The 16973-nt window shown below is 42.2% G+C and overlaps 2 protein-coding genes across 2 annotated transcripts in view; one reads left to right on the top strand and one right to left on the bottom strand.

Moving 5' to 3' along the window:
- The window catches only part of MRPS22 (mitochondrial ribosomal protein S22), a 601324-nt gene that overhangs the window by 302415 nt on the left and 281936 nt on the right, over nucleotides 1-16973 (top strand). The window lies entirely within an intron of this gene.
- Nucleotides 8190-8981, bottom strand: LOC126948191 (proline-rich protein 23C). Its single transcript, XM_050779725.1, has one exon. The coding sequence runs from the start codon at nucleotides 8979-8981 to the stop codon at nucleotides 8190-8192; it is 792 nt and encodes a 263-aa protein (XP_050635682.1).

The raw sequence follows: 16973 nt of genomic DNA on the forward strand, positions 1-16973 counted from the left end.
CAGGTGGAAATTTATGACAGAATAGTATTTGGGTCAAGTTCTATCAGGAAATGAAGTATAATGATTTTGTTGATGGCCTTGAGGTCCTGAACAAATTGAGTCAAGTTCTATCAGGAAATGAGGTATAATGATTTTGTTGATGGCCTCGAGGTCTTGAACAAATTGGTATCTTTGTCGTTTTGTTTCTTTACTCAGAGGATGGGAGTATTACAAAGGCTAGTGCAGAGTATGAGAAGACTTTTGTATGTAAGGCCTTCAACCATAGGTTTGAGCCCTTCCTTTGGCTTCAAGGGATATTGGAGAAGTTTGAGTAATGGCTTGGTAGGATCTATCTGAACTTTAATAGGTTCTGCTCTCATTGTTTTTCCTATGCCAGTGAAATCTTTAGCCTGTAGAAGGTCATGGAGTAGTGTCAAGATCTTTATCTGGGGTATGCATCAAATAAAATAGAGAATGCAAAGGTATATTCAGAACAAACACAACTTGATTATAAATAGAGGAGTCCTCTGGAAACTTAAGAAATAATCCCTCTGGTGTGCATTTATTTTTGCAATCTCATGTGTAAAGTATATCTCTCCTTATTAAATTTGCAGGTGTATTATCACAGAACAAGAAGGAATATTTCCAGGCAAAGGCCCAAGGGTTACAGTTAAAGGCTGGGAGATAGGGAAAATTTGTGTTATTTGAAATGCCTGCCACCTGTGCAGTACCGTTACTCTGAAGAAGAGAGCATGAAGGCACACCATTTAATGTAGAAATGGTAGCCCTTGCATTAATTTTTATTGGAAGTGTTTTGGGTATGGCTTCTAGGAGACTTTAACCTACTTTTCAGGGGTTTTCTGAACTGCGGGTTTTTTATGGAACGAGATATCCTGTAGGTCCTCCGGGTCAGTCCAATCAACTTTTGCCATCTAGGATTTAGCATCTGTGGTTCTGACCCATATGTGTATGAGTTGATATAAGTCAGGTAATTCTGGGTCAGATGTACCCAAAAGGATTTTAAACTATTCTATGAATGTTTACTAGTCTTGTCTGAATTTAGGGAAACTTATAGCTCTTAATTCTGCTCAGGTCCAAGCTTTAAATTCTCCAGTTGTCTGAATACCTGGTTCATGGAGGGATGGGTCTTAAGAGACAACTGGCATTTTAGGTTTTGGAGAAAGTTGTTGGGAAAAGGTAGGGGCCTGAACATGGACAACTGGAGGGAGGAGTTGATGGAGGTATGGAAGGAGAGAGATTGGAAGGATAAGGGGCAGAGGGAGATCTGGATATAGGGAGGGAACTGGTGGACGAGGGCAGAGGATTTACTAGGGAAATGAATCTAGTTCATTGTTGTTAAATTACACATTAGCTTTGGCCAAATAATCTTTTAATGAAGTCATTTTTGATTTAGAGTTTCATTGGAGACCTCTATGTAAATAAAAATGCTGCTCATTAAACCTGAGAAATCTTATTTCCATTCTTTTTGAAGACATTTAATGAGAAGAAAAAAAAAAACCTGCTTCTTATATGTGTTCTCATTTAGAATCCTAATTCTGGTCCCTGTCTTTCTAAATGGCATAATTTTACCAAGGGTGATGTGAGCCTTTAATGGCTACTGTGGAGAACATTTAATTTGAAATCGTTCATTATTAAATTTGCAGGTGTATTATCACAGAACAAGAGACATTAAACGCTCGCATCACCCTTGGTAAAATTATGCCATTTAGAAAGACAGGGACCAGAATTAGGATTCTAAATGAGAACACATATAAGAAGCAGGTTTTTTTTTTTTCTGCAAGAGGAGAGGATTTGGGCTCAGACAACTCCGTAAGAGATGGTGATGGTCAGCAAAATGTGGTGCTGGTGCCTCAGTGTCAGAGTCTCCCAACCTGATAGTCAGTGCCTCTGAATGTGGACTGTGGTAGATGGAAAACCAGAGAGAACGCTCTTTCTGGATCAAAGCCAAGCTCTAAAAACAAAACATAAAAACAGGAAAACCTCACCCACTTTTATTGATAATCCACAGAAAAATTTGTCCAAATGGAAGCTTGTCTGGTGAGAACTACAAACTCACCAGACTGTGAGACTGGCTCAAACAACAGGTGTGTAGAACCTATGACTGTGTTGTACCCTGCAATTTTCTTTCTTGTGACAAACAACACTTTTAGACCATACAACACAAAATGGAAACACAAAAGTGAGTGAAAGGAGATGAAAAGAAATGGTTTGATTCCATCAAAGCTGCCAAACAAATGAACTGATAACAAAACGTGGGTACCAAACTGAGAGTAAATGGACAGGGAACTCAATGCAAAGAAGGAGTTTAGACCTAGTGTTGACTTACCACGCTGGGCTGTGTGGACCATATCTCACAAAAAAATGGAAAATAAGCGAAGACCACACAAATGGGAACAAGCAGAGGCAATTTATTTAGAGCTTGCTATAGCAAGGCAGTTAGCCCCATCACTTGCGTTTGATAGAGACTTATTGGCAGGCAGGTGAGTTGGAAAATTTTATAGTGAAAAAGGGGAAGACTTCAGGTATGTCTGATTGGAAGTTGCTGGCACAGGGAAGCTGTATGTGGACCAACTAGATGTGGGGCATCCTACGTGATTGGTTGGTTTGTGCACCTTGTATCTTAGGCATAACATATTTGGCTTTTTCTGGTTGGTCCTGAGTTGGAAGTGAGGGTGAAAATTAGAACTCCTGGCAGGTGTTGAACAAATCTGGACCATTTTGGGCCAGTTACTGCAGAGACTGTGGTTTGGCTTCTGGGATAGTTGCTGCAGAGGTTGTGGGTAAGATTTTTACTGTCATGTGTGGTCTGGACACTGTTCATTTGTATTTTCAGTCTCTCAGATCCTATTATCCACTTGGCTACAAAGGAGTCCAGCTCTCTAATGGCATTTCCTGCCCTTACCTTGGCCTACTGGGCTTCTCAATGACCCTGGTGCCTCTCTAGGGCATTTGTTTGTTACGCAGTGTCCCTCGAGGCCCTTCCACACATCATAGTAGCTGATGTATTTGATAGCCTTAGGTAGTATATCCACTGTATCATATCCACTTCTCTGGACGTTTTGATCCTTTTCTCTGCTGTCTGCCTTGGCAGTTATGGCATTCCTACTTAGTGTGGTCCATCTTTTTCTCTAACCGTGCAAGATCCACCCATCAGATTGTTAGTACTGTCTTACAGCATCCTTGCCAGGGTGTTAAATCATGTATATTGGGAGACTGCTTCTAAATTGATACACTCTCCCTTTTCTAGGCTGACATCTAGCACTCTCAGTCTTATACTTGACTCATGCTGGTATATGTTAGGTAACACTCACAGCAATTCTAGGGCATACAGAGCCCCTTTCCTTAGTTACAGGCCAGTATTTCCCTGGCTGGGTTATAACATGCTTCAGTTACTGGCCTGAGGCAAAGAGAGGAGGTGAAGGTAGTTCCTGAGGTGGGTGCATGTTATCTTGCTAGGCAGAGGCTTCTGCATCATCTTATGCAGGGGTGGAGTGCCAACCTTTAATAGAGAGGAGTAGGCCGCTTCTGCAGGCCAAGAGGATGGAAGGGAGTTTGGGATTCAAGATATTCAAGTGAATCTACTTGGTTATTTTCATCCAACGTTTCAGGGCCCGATCTGGGCTGGAACCTCACCATTACAGACTTTCCAAGTTTGAGAATTCAGCCTTTATACCGCCACTATCCTTGCGGTAAATTCTGGGCCAGATCCTCAGTTGCTTTCCCCCCTATTAGCTACAGGAGATGAAAAGCTATTTGTATGCTGCCAGGGAGAATGTCTATATTTCATATTTGGGTTTTATTGGTAATTAGTCACCGTCCGACTTTCACTTTCTTTCTCAAATGCATTTATTGTCCCAAAAAAAGCTATTCAATTCCCCATTATTTATAACTATCATGCATATAATTACTCTGTGCCCCCAATTTTTCTAATGCCTGGGATTCTGCCAATGCCAGTATATTGCCTTCTTCCAGAGTCCCAGTTAGTTTGCCATTGATTAAGATCTTATCTGCTTTCCTGTAACACGCCATGGGCTATTCATGCTCCATGGTTCAGCTCTGAAATCCAGTTTAGTGGCTACTTCCTATGACGACCCCTGGCACCAGCTATCTTAAGTTGGCTTGGGAAGACTTTGCCATGGAGATATGCATGCAGAAATTTTGGGGAACAAAGAAAATATGACAGGACAGATAGAGGAGTTGAACTGGGATGCAGCTGCAACAAAGCCTCAGCCAACTCACTGAGAGCCCTAGAATTGGGATGATTCTTCAGAGTTGTCTCAAAGCAAGTGAGCTGGGCCTGTATACCCTCTACTTGAACAGTTATTGGCATGAATTATCCATGGAGGCTGAGGATAGTTGGAGAGCAACTGAATTTAGCTGCTAATACTCCCAGCGGTCTTGATGGGGTTGGGACTGTGAACAGTCCAGCCCAGTGTCACTACTGCATTGAAATTGGAAGTTGGGCCATGTATGATTGCTTGAGGATGGGAACTGTGATTTTTGGGTTGCAAATCATATGAGATGAGCTCCATAACGTCTGGCTCTGAGTCTTGACCCTTAGGGAGCAAGAAAGAGGCAAATGTAAAATTCAAATATGGAGCAGACATGCCTGTAATCCCACTACTTTGGGAGGCCAAGGTAGGAGGATTGCTTGAGCCCAGGAGTTTGAGATCAGCCTGGGCAACAGGGAAGATTCTCTCCACAAAAAATAAAAATATAAAACCCTAGCCAGGCATGGTGGCACATGCCTATAGCCCCAGCTACTGGGGAGGCTGAGATGGGAGGATTGCTTGAGCATGAGAGGTCAAGACTACAGTGAACTGTGATCGTGCCACTGCACTCCAGCGTGAGAGACAGAGTGAGACCCTGTCTCTACAAAACAAAACAAATTTGGAAGAGAAAATGAATTCACATTCAAAATATGTCCACATACCAAAATTTTTGCCCAGGGGAAAATCAGTGTCATTAAATGCTACCAAATAATTGGAGATGTTATGCCTGAGGAATTATAATTATTGAGCTAATTAATATAGAATTTAAAATAAGAATATTTAATTCTTCTAGAGATAAAGGAGGAGATAACATCTGTGAAACTAGAAACGTTTATATGACATTGACTAAAAGTTGTGAAATAAGAGCAAATAGATATAAAAAACCAAGTAATCAGAAGTCTTGAAAATGAAAAATGCAGTATTTGAAATAAAGTCTTATAAAGAACAATAAATGAATTTTGAAAACAGACAGTGACAGAATCAGTTAATTGGAAGAGCAAAAGTGTGCTATGATACAGGGTATGAAAATATAGATATTAAGAGATCTGGGAGAGGGCATTGATTAAGCAGCACCATTTCTGTTAGGAGTTTCAGAGATTGGAGAGAGGTTTAAACGTGCAAGAGATATATATATTTTGAGATCTTATGGAAGAATTAATTTTCCATCTATAGAAAGCTCACTGAGTTGCAGCTGCCAAAAATCTACCAAAAAACACATCAGGTTTTGTGAAACCATAGGGCATCAAAGTCAAGAAAAATACTAGTGTAAGCAGCCTAATCCTGTCAAAGGAATGGCAATACAAATGACATCTTCTCACCTGCAACAATAAATGTCATGGAAAATAACAGAATTATCTTTAAAGTAGTGAGAGAGTATAGGATTTATTTTAGAATTCCAAACCCAGCTACCATACTACAAGTTTGAAGGTGTAATTGAAATATTTGCAGACATACGAACCCAAGATTTACCACATAAACCATAGCTGAAAAGAATTCTTAAAAAGTATACCATGGAAAGAAGACAAATGAGGCCAGACTAAAGGAGTGGAATGCAAGAATAGAAAGTGAGCAAATTAACTGGTAAAGCATGTTGGAAAATCTAAATAATAATTGTTGATGTTCAACAGAAAAAAAAAAAACTAGCATCTCATAGGGTTTAACTTTATCAGCAATAATTTATTTCATTACAAAAATGAGGCAAAACTGGCAAAATAATGACATTTTAAAATTAGTGTGTTATAAACTGTCACAAGAACAGAAAACCAAACACCGCATACTATCACTCATAAGTGGGAGCTGAACAATGAGAACACATGGACACAGGGAGGGGAACATCACACACCGGGGCCTGTCGGGGGTGGGGAGATGGGGAGGGATAACATTAGGAGAAATACCTAGCGTAGGTGACGGGTTGATGAGTGCAGCAAACCACCATGGTACATGTATACCTATGGAACAAAACTGCACATTCTGCACATGTACCCCAAAACTTAAAGTACAATAAAAAAATTAGTGCTGTATATGGTTATGTAAAACAAACAAACTAAACATTCAAAAAAAGGCAAAAAACAAAACAAAAAACAACCCAAGGTGGAGTTAGAATCATATAAAATACTGTAGAATAGCAGAAATGCAAGGATACTTAGTAGTTAGAAATTAACACAAATCACCATGAGTTGATTCAAAAAGAAGTTACAAAAAGTTATCTTATTCATACAGAAAAAAAAGTTTCTTAAATTTTTAACATTTAAAACCTTAAATGGACCCTGCAGTTACTGCCTTTCTCCTTCCACTTGTGTCTCCTCAGGTCCTCATAAAGCATCCAATTGTTTTAAATTGGACCAGCCCCAAAGCCTGGTCTCATTAGCACTCTTGCCAGGTTTCTGTACATACTCTCGCGGCCCAAGGTTCCATCTAGCTATTGTATCGTATTATTGTATACACACAAATAATTAAATGTCAACATTTAAAACAAGTTGATAACATCTTTGTAGTAACTTAGGCAAAAACAAAGCAAAAATTCAACACTTTTTCATGATCTGAAAGACTGAAAATTAACTGCTTCAATAGATTACGGGTTATCTAACAACCATGTAAAGATCATACTTTATGGTAAAATTTAGAAGCATTAACACAAGGCATAAAACAGGAATGCCCGTATTAACCATACTGTTCAACCTGGACTTGAAGTAATATCCAATATAAAAGATTAAGGAAAAATAAGATGTAAGAAGTTTGTCAAGAGACAATATTCTCATTATTTGGAGATATTATTTTTATCAATCAATCGAGAATCTACACATACGCCATTAAAGAAATTCAGTAATTGCGTTTGATACAAGATCAATTAGGAAACATATTATTTCCGGCGGGGCGCGGTGGCTCATGCCTGTAATCCTAGCATTTTGGGAGGCTGAGGTGGATGGATCACCTGAAGTCAGGAGTTCGAGACCAGCCTGGCCAACATGGTGAAACCCGTCTCTACTAAAAATACAAAATTAGTAGGGTGTGGTGGCGCATGCCTGTGATCCCAGCTACCTGGGAGGCTGAGGCGGGAGAATCACTTGAACCTGGGAGGCGAAGGGTGCAGTGAGCTGAGTTTGTGCCATTGCACTCCAGCCTGGGCAACAACACTCGTGTCAAGAAACAAACAAACAAAACACACATACACACACAGAGTCTTAGAATTATAAGCTTTTCCAGGATAAAATAATTATATTAAAAACATACAAGAAGAAATGAATGAAAAAGAGCTGGCTCTAATAGTTGGGGGAAAATAAAGCCCAATAACATAAACAATTTGCTAAGCCAATCATGAAAAAAAGGAGGGTACATGATCATTATTTCCAGTTCTGTCTGTTTTGCAAACAACAAACATTTGTCCAGGTACAACTATTTGCAAGCTCCCCCCAAAGGGTTCAGGCCACCATAGAGAAAAATTCCATGGTGAGAAGGTGGTCACAAACTAGCCCAGAGACTAGGGCCAAAACCCGTTAAACAAAATAAATGTAATTATTTTTAGTAATTAACTTGGGAGAAAAGGCGTGCCACGGTAAGGTGCTGGGGAAATGGCGGATTTTTAGAGAAAATTGCTGGAACTGAGGTTTAAAGCAAAACCGGGGGAATGGAGCTGCCTAGGGGTGACTTCCATACAAAACAGGCCCGATGCAGCAATCTCACAGTCTGAAAGTAGACTGTATTTCAACTAGCATAGTTTTATGCCAAGGAGGATCTTTTTTTCCAGACTTTCTAAGTCAGCCACTGATCCAAAATTCTGCAACGCAGCCTGTATCAAAAAAGCATCTATCCGTCATCCACTCTCGGAGATCCTTGTAGGTTGCACAACATCCACACAACGGCTATCAGGAGACAGTCGCCTGGAGCCCAGTAGCGTGGCAAGGGATTGTGGGAGGCAGCTCATTCCTGGAACAGGCGTCTCCGGGCCTTGCACGGAGGGCGCTCTGGGAGCTCCGGGCGCTCGTGGGGACCCGGACTTGGAGAGGGAGGTAGAGGTTGGAGAGGTGAGCTGGGGACAGGCTCCAGAAGGTGGAATTCCGGGTCGAAGATGGGGCTTGGAGAGCGTCTCTCTGAACTGGGGTTGGAGGCCGGAGCACAGGGCCCTGGGATGGGGCCCTCCCGATAGGGGCTGAACATACTTCTAGCGGAGGGGTAGAGCCCAGCGGCTGAGCCGGATGCGGAGTCCATGCGGAGCTCCGGGAATTCAGAGTCCGCGTCCTCCTCGTAGGCCTCTTCCTGGGCAGCGATCTCTGGGACAGATGCGCAGAAGACTTCCTGCTGGACGACGACGTCTTCCCCGTGAGCGCCCAGGAAAACGTCCACTTCCAGGCCGGCAGACGAGTCGCCCTGCGCTCCTGAGCGTTCGTCGACGGAGCTTAGGAGGACCTCCGGGATCAGGATGAGGGTGTGTCCACCAAGAGACACTCGCAGGACCGACATTGGCGCGAGCTCCAGCACCAGGTCGACGTTCTCCAGGGGCACACGCAGGGCACAGCCCGCGGCCAGGACCACCACGGAGGTGAGCGCGTCCACGGCCGGGATCCCCGCCGGGTCTTCCGGGCTGGGCGCCGCGCGGGGTTCGGGGCCCGCGGGCTCCTCCAATCGGCTGCGCTTTGCAGGGCCTGGTCCTCCTGGCTGCTGTCCCCACCAGGGCGCAAGGCAGGCGCTGGGACTGCGGGGCCGGCTGCCCATCACCTCGACGGCGCTGCGGACGGCGCTCCTGGGCCTGGCAGAGGACGTGGGGGCAGGGGGCGCGGGCGGCGAAGTCCTCTTTGAGGTAGCAGGTGTCAGTGGTAGGCGAGGCGGGTTGGGACGGACGGGGCTCAGGACCGCGCGACGTGGGGCGAGTCCTCGGAGCCCTGGGGGCGCCTCCCGGAGATCGGAGTCCGTGCCACTGGTGGAGCCTCGCACGCTGTGGAGCTCAGCCTCGAGCGCTGGAATCTTGGGCCTTCCTGACGCAGACCCGGATGCACACTGCAAAGCCAATTATGTTGTAAATGACGGCAGCTGAACCGAAGTCGCAAAATGTCACGCAATCCTCCGCCCCCTGGAGGACCCGCCCTAGAGGCGGAGGTACCCCTGCTGCCCAATAGCGGTGGCTGTGGTTGGTCGGTCACGCTGGGGAAATACTCCTACCGGCCGCTGGGGGCCGAGCATCTGTACCGCTCTAGGGCCTGGCTTCCAGTATCAAGTTCTTGTCCTTTGCGTTGACCTCAGACGCGGAGCTGCAGACCGATTCAGGTTCACTTAACACTGGTGGAGGGCCAAACCAGCACACCGAGTCCTAAATCCATCCTCCCAGGCCCCGTCCCGGAAGTGCCCTGTGCGTTACTGTTGACGAATAGTGGCGTGCGTTTTTCGGTTCTCCTAGCGTGTACATCGATGTAATATCTTTTTAGGGGTCTTGGAAGGGAGAGTAAAGCTGGGATCCTGCGTGACGATGGCAGCCCCTGCATTATCTGTTTATTACAATAATTGGTACTATAGTAATTAAAGTCTTCCCTTGATATCCCTGGAGGATTGGTTCCCAGACTCCCGCATGGATACCAAAATCTACAGATGCTCAAGTCTCATATAAAATAGTGTACATTTGCGTATCACTAACATCCTTCCACTTATTTTAAAGCATCTCTAGAATACAGTACGTAATACAATGTAAATACTATACCCCTGGTTGCTACACAGATATATATATTTATTATATAGTTTGTTTCTGAGATGGAGTTTCATTCTGTCGCCCAGGCTGGAGTGCTGTGATGCAATCTCTGCTCACTACAACCACCATCTTCTGGGCTCAGGTGGTCCTCCCACCTCAGCTTCCTGAGTAGCTAGGATTACAGGCACGTTCCACCACACTTGGCTAAGTTTTGTATTTTTTTGTAGAGACAGGGTTTTGCCATATTGCCCAGGCTGGACTCGAACTCCTGGGCTCAAGCTATCCACCCGCCTTGGCCTCCCAAAGTGCTGGGACTACAGGCGTGAGTCACTGTGCCCGGCCTTATATATATTGTTTTTTTATTGTGTTATTTTCCATTTTTTCCCGAATATTTTCGGTCTTCTGTTGGTTGAATCTGCGAATGCGAAACCCGTGTTTCCAGAGGGCCAACTCTGTTATGCTACAGTCAGCTGAAGTATGGTTAACTTTATCTAATTTGACCTAAACTACAGCTCTGAGGTCTGTTTTAGCCCAATTTATAGATGATGAAAATGTCATGCAGAAAGGTTAACCAACTTGGCCAAGAGCCAGGAACTAGCAGAACGAGGTCTGGCTTGTCCAGCTCCATTTAAGGTGATACACCTACACAATGTCAGCGTTTTTGACCTGTGTCAGCTGAAAGGCACCTCTGTGTGGCATGTCCAGGCGGTAAAAGGGAAGGTGTAGCTCTGTAGCAGGACGAGCCGCAGACAAAACTGCTCGCTCCGGCCGAACAAAAAACCTCTTCCTTCTTTAATCCGGTGTCTGAGGAGTTATGTCTGTGGCTCGTCCTGCTACATTTCTTGGTTCCCTGACTGAGAATCGAACCTGGGCCGCGGCGCACCGCCAGATCCTAACCACTAGACCACCAGTGTTAATAGGAGAAGATACCTAGCTCTGAGTTTGGAATAGGTAATATTTTCAAGTGCTTATGGGGGACAACAAAGCATTTCCTGACATCCTTGCTAAGCATGTGATGTCCCACCTTGGCGGGAACCATTATTACATTTTATCATTCCAGAATATTCTTGGGCATTTAAAAGCAAATCTCATACATGTTATTTATCTCCCTCCCCTTTCTACAAAATTTATTCTTTTTTAGGGTTGCATAGCATTCCTTTGGATAGTCTTTACATTTAAATGAAGTCTCTCTTGCTGGACAGTGGTCTGTCATCACTTGGTGGCACTGTTATCCTCTGGTAGGTTAACGGAAAATGCAGATTATTTGCCCCATCCTAGAGCAACTGAAGTACAATTCTTGGAACGTGGGGCTTAGGTATTCTATGTGAGCACCTCCAAAAAATTCTCTTTTACTCCATGATCATTGGACTTGTTTTCATTTCTCAGTTGAGGAGTTCATGAAACCCGGCGGCTCATGCTTGTGATCAGGGACCTGCTTGTTGGTGTCAGTGTTATGGAGGGAACTTCAACTTTCTGGGCAGCGTTCAGTACTTTTCTTAGCACAACTGGCCCGCTGTGGGTGGTTTATAGTGGCTGCCCGGTGGCTGCATGGTGGGGAATTCTCCTGGGGTCAATTGGCCTGGGACTGGGCACTGACCAGGGTAACCAGGGTTGAGGACTGCGTTGGACGGCCCTGCCGGGAACCTGTGGTTCCTGCGGACACCTCCTGTCGGGAGAGTGTGGGTGCAGCCGGAACTGCCTCCAGTTCCTAGGTGAAAGAAATAGCGGCTCAGCGCAAGCATCCAGGCAGAAGGCGGTGGGGGTGGAGCCTGCGGGAAACTGCCTGCTTTGGTCCGGTAGAGTTTTGTCTGGACCCTTGAACCTTCTTGCAGAGAACAGTGGGGGCACCACTCAGAAGCGAGGGTGGACGCGTCATGATGTATGGGGTAGATGGGCAAGCACAGATTCTGCCAGCCTACTGGGAGTGGGGCTCGGGGTTCCTGGCTAGGCCTCCAGCTCTGAGCAGGGTCGTGCCTGTGGCTTGAGTGGTGCCATCTCGTGCCTGCTGCTTTCCTGACCTCAGCGGTCTCACCTGAGAGCTCCTCAGTGTCCTGGGCCTTGTGATTTAACCCAACACTCTGCTTGCTCCGAATCCTGCCTGTGAGCTCTCTTTCCAAGTGAATGTGGTCCTGCTCCAGGACAGTAGGAGTTAGCAGGGGTCCTGGAGCAGACACATCTGGCTTTCTCTCCTGGCTGGCCACAGTCTAATTGGGTGATCATGGGCAAGTCACTTCACCTCCCCTAAACTTCAGTTTCTTTATATGTAAAATGGGGAGAATGCCATCTACTGTGGCATCTCAAGTGATCTTCTTGCCTCAACTTCCCATAGTGCTTGGATTATCACATATTCTTTATCCATTCATCCATTGATAGGCATTTAGGTTGATTCTGTATCTTTGCTATTGTGAATTATGCTGTAGTAAACATGTGAGTGCAAGTATCTCTTTGACATACTGATTTCTTTTCCTTTGGGTAGATACCTAGTGGTGGGATTGCTGGATTGAATGGTAATTCTATTTTTAGTATTTTGAGAAATCTCCATACTGTGATCCATAGTGGCTATACTAGTTTACATTCCCACAGTGTACAAGAGTTCTCTTTTCTCTGAATCCTCACAACATCTGTTATTTTTTGTCTTTTTAGTAATAGCCATTCTGATTGGGGTAAAATGATAATCTCATTGTGGTTTTGATTTTCATTTTCTTGGTGATTAATGTTGAGCGTTTTTTTCATATACTGATTGGCTGTATGTCTTCTTTTGAGAAATGTCTATCCATATCCTTTGCCCACTTTTTAATGGGACTATTTTTTTCTTGTTGAGCTATCTGAGTTCCTTGTATATTTTATCTATCAGTCCCTTGTAGGATGAATAGTTTGCAAATACTTTCTCCCATTCAACAGGTTGCCTTTTCATTTTGTTGATTATTTCTTTTACTGTGCAGGGGCTTTTTTTGTTTACTTAAGTCCTATTTGTCTATTTTATTTTTGTCTTCTATGCTTTTGATGTTTCAATGATAAATTCTTTGTCTAGACCAATGTCCAGGAGAGTTTTCTCAAGTATTTTTGTAGTTTTGGGTCTTACAGTTAAGTATTTAATCCATTTTGAGTTAACTTTTGTATATGGTGAGAGATAGGGGTTCAGTTTTATTGTTCAGAATGTAGCTATCCTATTTTCCTGGCACTGTTTATTGAGGAAGGTGTCCTTTCCCCACTGTAAATTCTTGTCAGTTCTGATGAAGATCAGTTGGCTGTGAATATGGTGGCTTTATTTCCAGGTTCTCTATTCTGTTCCATTAGTCTATGTGTCTATTTTATGTCTTTACCCTGCTGTTTTGGTTACTATAGCCTTGTAATATATTTTTAAGTCAGGTAATTTGATTGATGCCTGCAGCTTTGCTCTTTTTGCTGAGGACTTTGGCTATTTGGGCTCATTTTTGGTTCTATACAAATTTTAGGATTTTTTTTCAAATTCTGTGAAGAGTGATGGTATTTTGATAGGGATTGCATTCAATCTGTAGAATGTTTTGGGTAATATGGTCATTTTATATTTTATTTAATTTTATTTAGAGACAGGGTCTTACTGTGTTGCTCAGACTGGAGTGAAGTGGCATGATCACAACTCACTGCAGCCTCAAACTCCTGAGCTCAAGTGATCCTCCCACCTCAGCTTCCTGAGTAGCTGGGACTACCAGTGTGTGCCACCACATCCAGCTAATCTTTAAAATTTTTTGTAGAGATGGAGTCTCACTATATTTCCCAAGTTTGTCTCAAACTCCTCGTCTCAAGTGATCCTCTTGCCTCAACTTCCCATAGTGCTTGGATTATAGGCATGAGCCACTGTGCCTGGCCAATGTGATTATTTAAGGGTACTAGCTCTTTTGATCCATGAGCATGGCATGTTTTTCCATTTGTATTATCTTCAGTTTTTTTCATCAGTGTTTTGTAGTTCTCTTTGTAGAGATCTTTAACCTCCTTGGTTAAATTTATTCCTAGGCATTTTATTTTATTTTGTTCTTTATTCTTTTCTTTTTTTTTCAAATAGAGATGGGGTCTCACCGTGTTGCCCTGGCTGGTCCCAAACTCCTGGGCTCAGGCATTCCTCCCACCCTGGCCTCCCAAAGTACTGGGATTACAGGCGTGAGCCACTGCGCCTGGCCTATTTTTTTTAGTAGCTATTGTAAATGGGATTGCTGTCTTGATTTCTTTCTCAGCTAGATCATTATTGGTCTATGGGAATGCTACTGATTTTTGTATGTTGATTGTGTATCCTCAACTTTACTAAATTCATTCATCAAATGTAAGGAGTTTTTTTGGTACAGTCTTTAGGTTTTTCTAGGTATAAGATCATATTATCAGCAAAGAGGGATAATTTGACTTTCTCTTTTCCAATTTGGATCATATAGCATTGCTATGATATCCGTGGTCAATGCCATTTTGCATTGCTGTAAAAGAGTACCTGATTCCTGGTAATTTACAATGAAAAGAGGTTTGTTTATATGGCTCATGGTTCTGCAGAAGCATGGCATCTGCTTCTGGTAAGGGTTATCGGGGGCTTCCACAAATGGTGGAAGGTGAAGAGGAGCAGATATCACGTGGTGAGACGAAGGAAGAAAGAGAAGAGAAGGAAGGTGGCAGGCTCTTTTTAAGAACCAGATTTTGTGGGAACTAATAGAGCAAGAATTCACTCATTACTGCAAGGATGGCACCAAGCCATTCATAAGGGATCTGCTCCCATGACCTGAACACCTCCCACCAGGCCCTGCCTCCAACAATGGGGATCCAATTTCAACATGCGAATTGGAGGGGAGAGATATACAAAATACATCAGATGGCTTTTCTTTCTTTCTTTCTCTGGCCTGATTTATCTGGCTGTAACTTCCAGTGCTATGTTGAATAGGAGTGGTGAAAATGGGCATCCTTGTCTTGTTCCAGTCCCCAGAGGAAAAGCATTCAACTTTTCCCCATTCAGTATGATGTTAGCTGTGGGTGTGTTGCATATGGCCTTTATTATTTTGAGGTATAGTCCTCTGTGCCTGGTTTGTTGAGAGTTTTTATCACGAGGAGATACTGAATTTTATCAAATACTTTTTCTGCATCTATTAAGATGATCATATGATTTTTATCTTTCACTCTGTTGACCGGTTGTATCACATTTGTTGATTTGCATGTGTTGAGCCATCCTTGAATCCTTTATATAAATTCCACTTGATCATGTTGTATTTTTTAAAAAATGTGCTATTGGATTTGGTTGGCTAGTGTTTTGTTGAGGATTTTTGCACCTAAGTCCATTAGGGACATGGGCCTGTCATTTTCTTTTTTGTTGTGTCCTTGTTTGATTTTGCTATCAGGGTGATGCTGCACTCATAGGATGAGTTAGGGAGAATTCCCTCCTCTTCAATTTTTTTGAATAGTTTCAGGAGGATTGGTATTACTTCTTTGTATGTTCGGTAGAATTTGGCTGTGAATCCATCAGATCTTGGACTTTTCTTTGTTGTGAGACTTTTTATTGCTGATTCAATCTCACTACTCATTATTGGTCTATTCAGGTTTTCTATTCTTTCCTGATTTAATCTTGGCAGATTGTATGTGTCCAGGAATATGTCCATTTCCTCTAGGTTTTCCAGTTTGTCAGCATATAGTTGTTTATAATAGTTTCTGATGGACTTTTGTTTTTCTGTGGTATCAGTTGTAATGTTTCTTTTTTCATTTCCAATTTTGTTTATTTGAGTGTCCTCTCTTCTTAATGTAGAAAGCAGTTTGTCAATTTTGTTTATCTTTTCAAAGAATGAATTTTTCATTTTGTTGATTTTTTTATGTTGCATTTTTAGTTTCTATTTCATTTAGTTCTGCTCTGATCTTTATTATTTCTTTTCTTTTGCTAATTTTGACATTGATTTTTTCTTGCTTTTCTAATTCCTTGTGATGGGTTGTAGATTGTGGATTTGTCCCTTTCTCCTTTTTTGATTAGGCATTTATTGCTATTTTCCTTCAGCACTGCTTTTGCTGTATCCCTCAGGTTTTGGTATGTTGTGTTTCCATTTTCATTTGTTTCAAGAAATTTTATTTTTTTATTGATTCAATGGTCATTTAGGAGCATATTGTTTAATTTTGATATATTTGTATGATTTCCAAAGTTTCTCTTGGTATTAATTTCTGGTTTTGTTCAACTGTAGTCTGAGAAGATACTTGATATGATTTTGATTTAAAAATTTTTTAGATTTGTTTTGTGGCTTAACATATAATCTATCCTGGAGAATGTTCCATTTGCTAATGAAAAGAATGTGTATTCTGCAATTGTTGGATAGAATGTTCTGTAAATGGCTTAGATCCATCTGTCTTAAAGTCCAGTTTAAATCCAATGTTTCTTTGTTGATTTTCTGTCTACATGATCTGAGTAATGCTGAGAATGGGGTATTGAAGTCTGTTATTATTGTATTGCAGTCTAGCTTTCTGTTTAGATTCAGTAATATTTGCTTTATAATTTTGGGTGCTCCAGTGTTGGGTGCATAGATATTTAGAATTGTTATATCTTCTTGCTGGATTGATCCCTTTATAAGTATATAATGACCTTAGTCATCTTTTTTTGTTTTTACTGCTCTTGACTTGAAGTCTGTTTTATCTGATATAAATATAGCTATTCCTGCTCACTTTTAGTTTCTATTTGCTTGGAATATCTTTTTTTCAGTCTCTTTACTTTCAGTCTATATGTGTCTTTACTGTAAGGTGCATTTATTGTTAAGCAGCCATTCTATATCTTTTAAGTAGAGAATTTAATCTGTTTTACATTCAAGGTTGTTACTGAGGTTTTGTTCCTGTCATATTGTTAATTGTTTTTTGGTTGTTTTATATATTCTTTTTCCTTTTTTCTCTTATTATTTGTCATTGTTGTCTGGTGTATTTCTGGAGTGGTGCCATTTAAGTTATTTGTCTTCTTTGTGTGATTGCTTCATCAGTGAGTTTTGTAATTTTATGTTTTTTTATGATGGTATATGTCATTGTTTTGCTTCCAGGTTTAGGACTCTCTTGAT

Source organism: Macaca thibetana, chromosome 2 (assembly GCF_024542745.1).
Source record: "Macaca thibetana thibetana isolate TM-01 chromosome 2, ASM2454274v1, whole genome shotgun sequence".
In the NCBI taxonomy this organism is placed as follows: Eukaryota; Metazoa; Chordata; class Mammalia; order Primates; family Cercopithecidae; genus Macaca; species Macaca thibetana.

Coding starts and splice junctions, on each gene's coding strand:
- LOC126948191 (XM_050779725.1), bottom strand. CDS start 8,981: ATGGGCAGCCGGCCCCGCAGTCCCAGCGCCTGCCTTGCGCCCTGGTGG.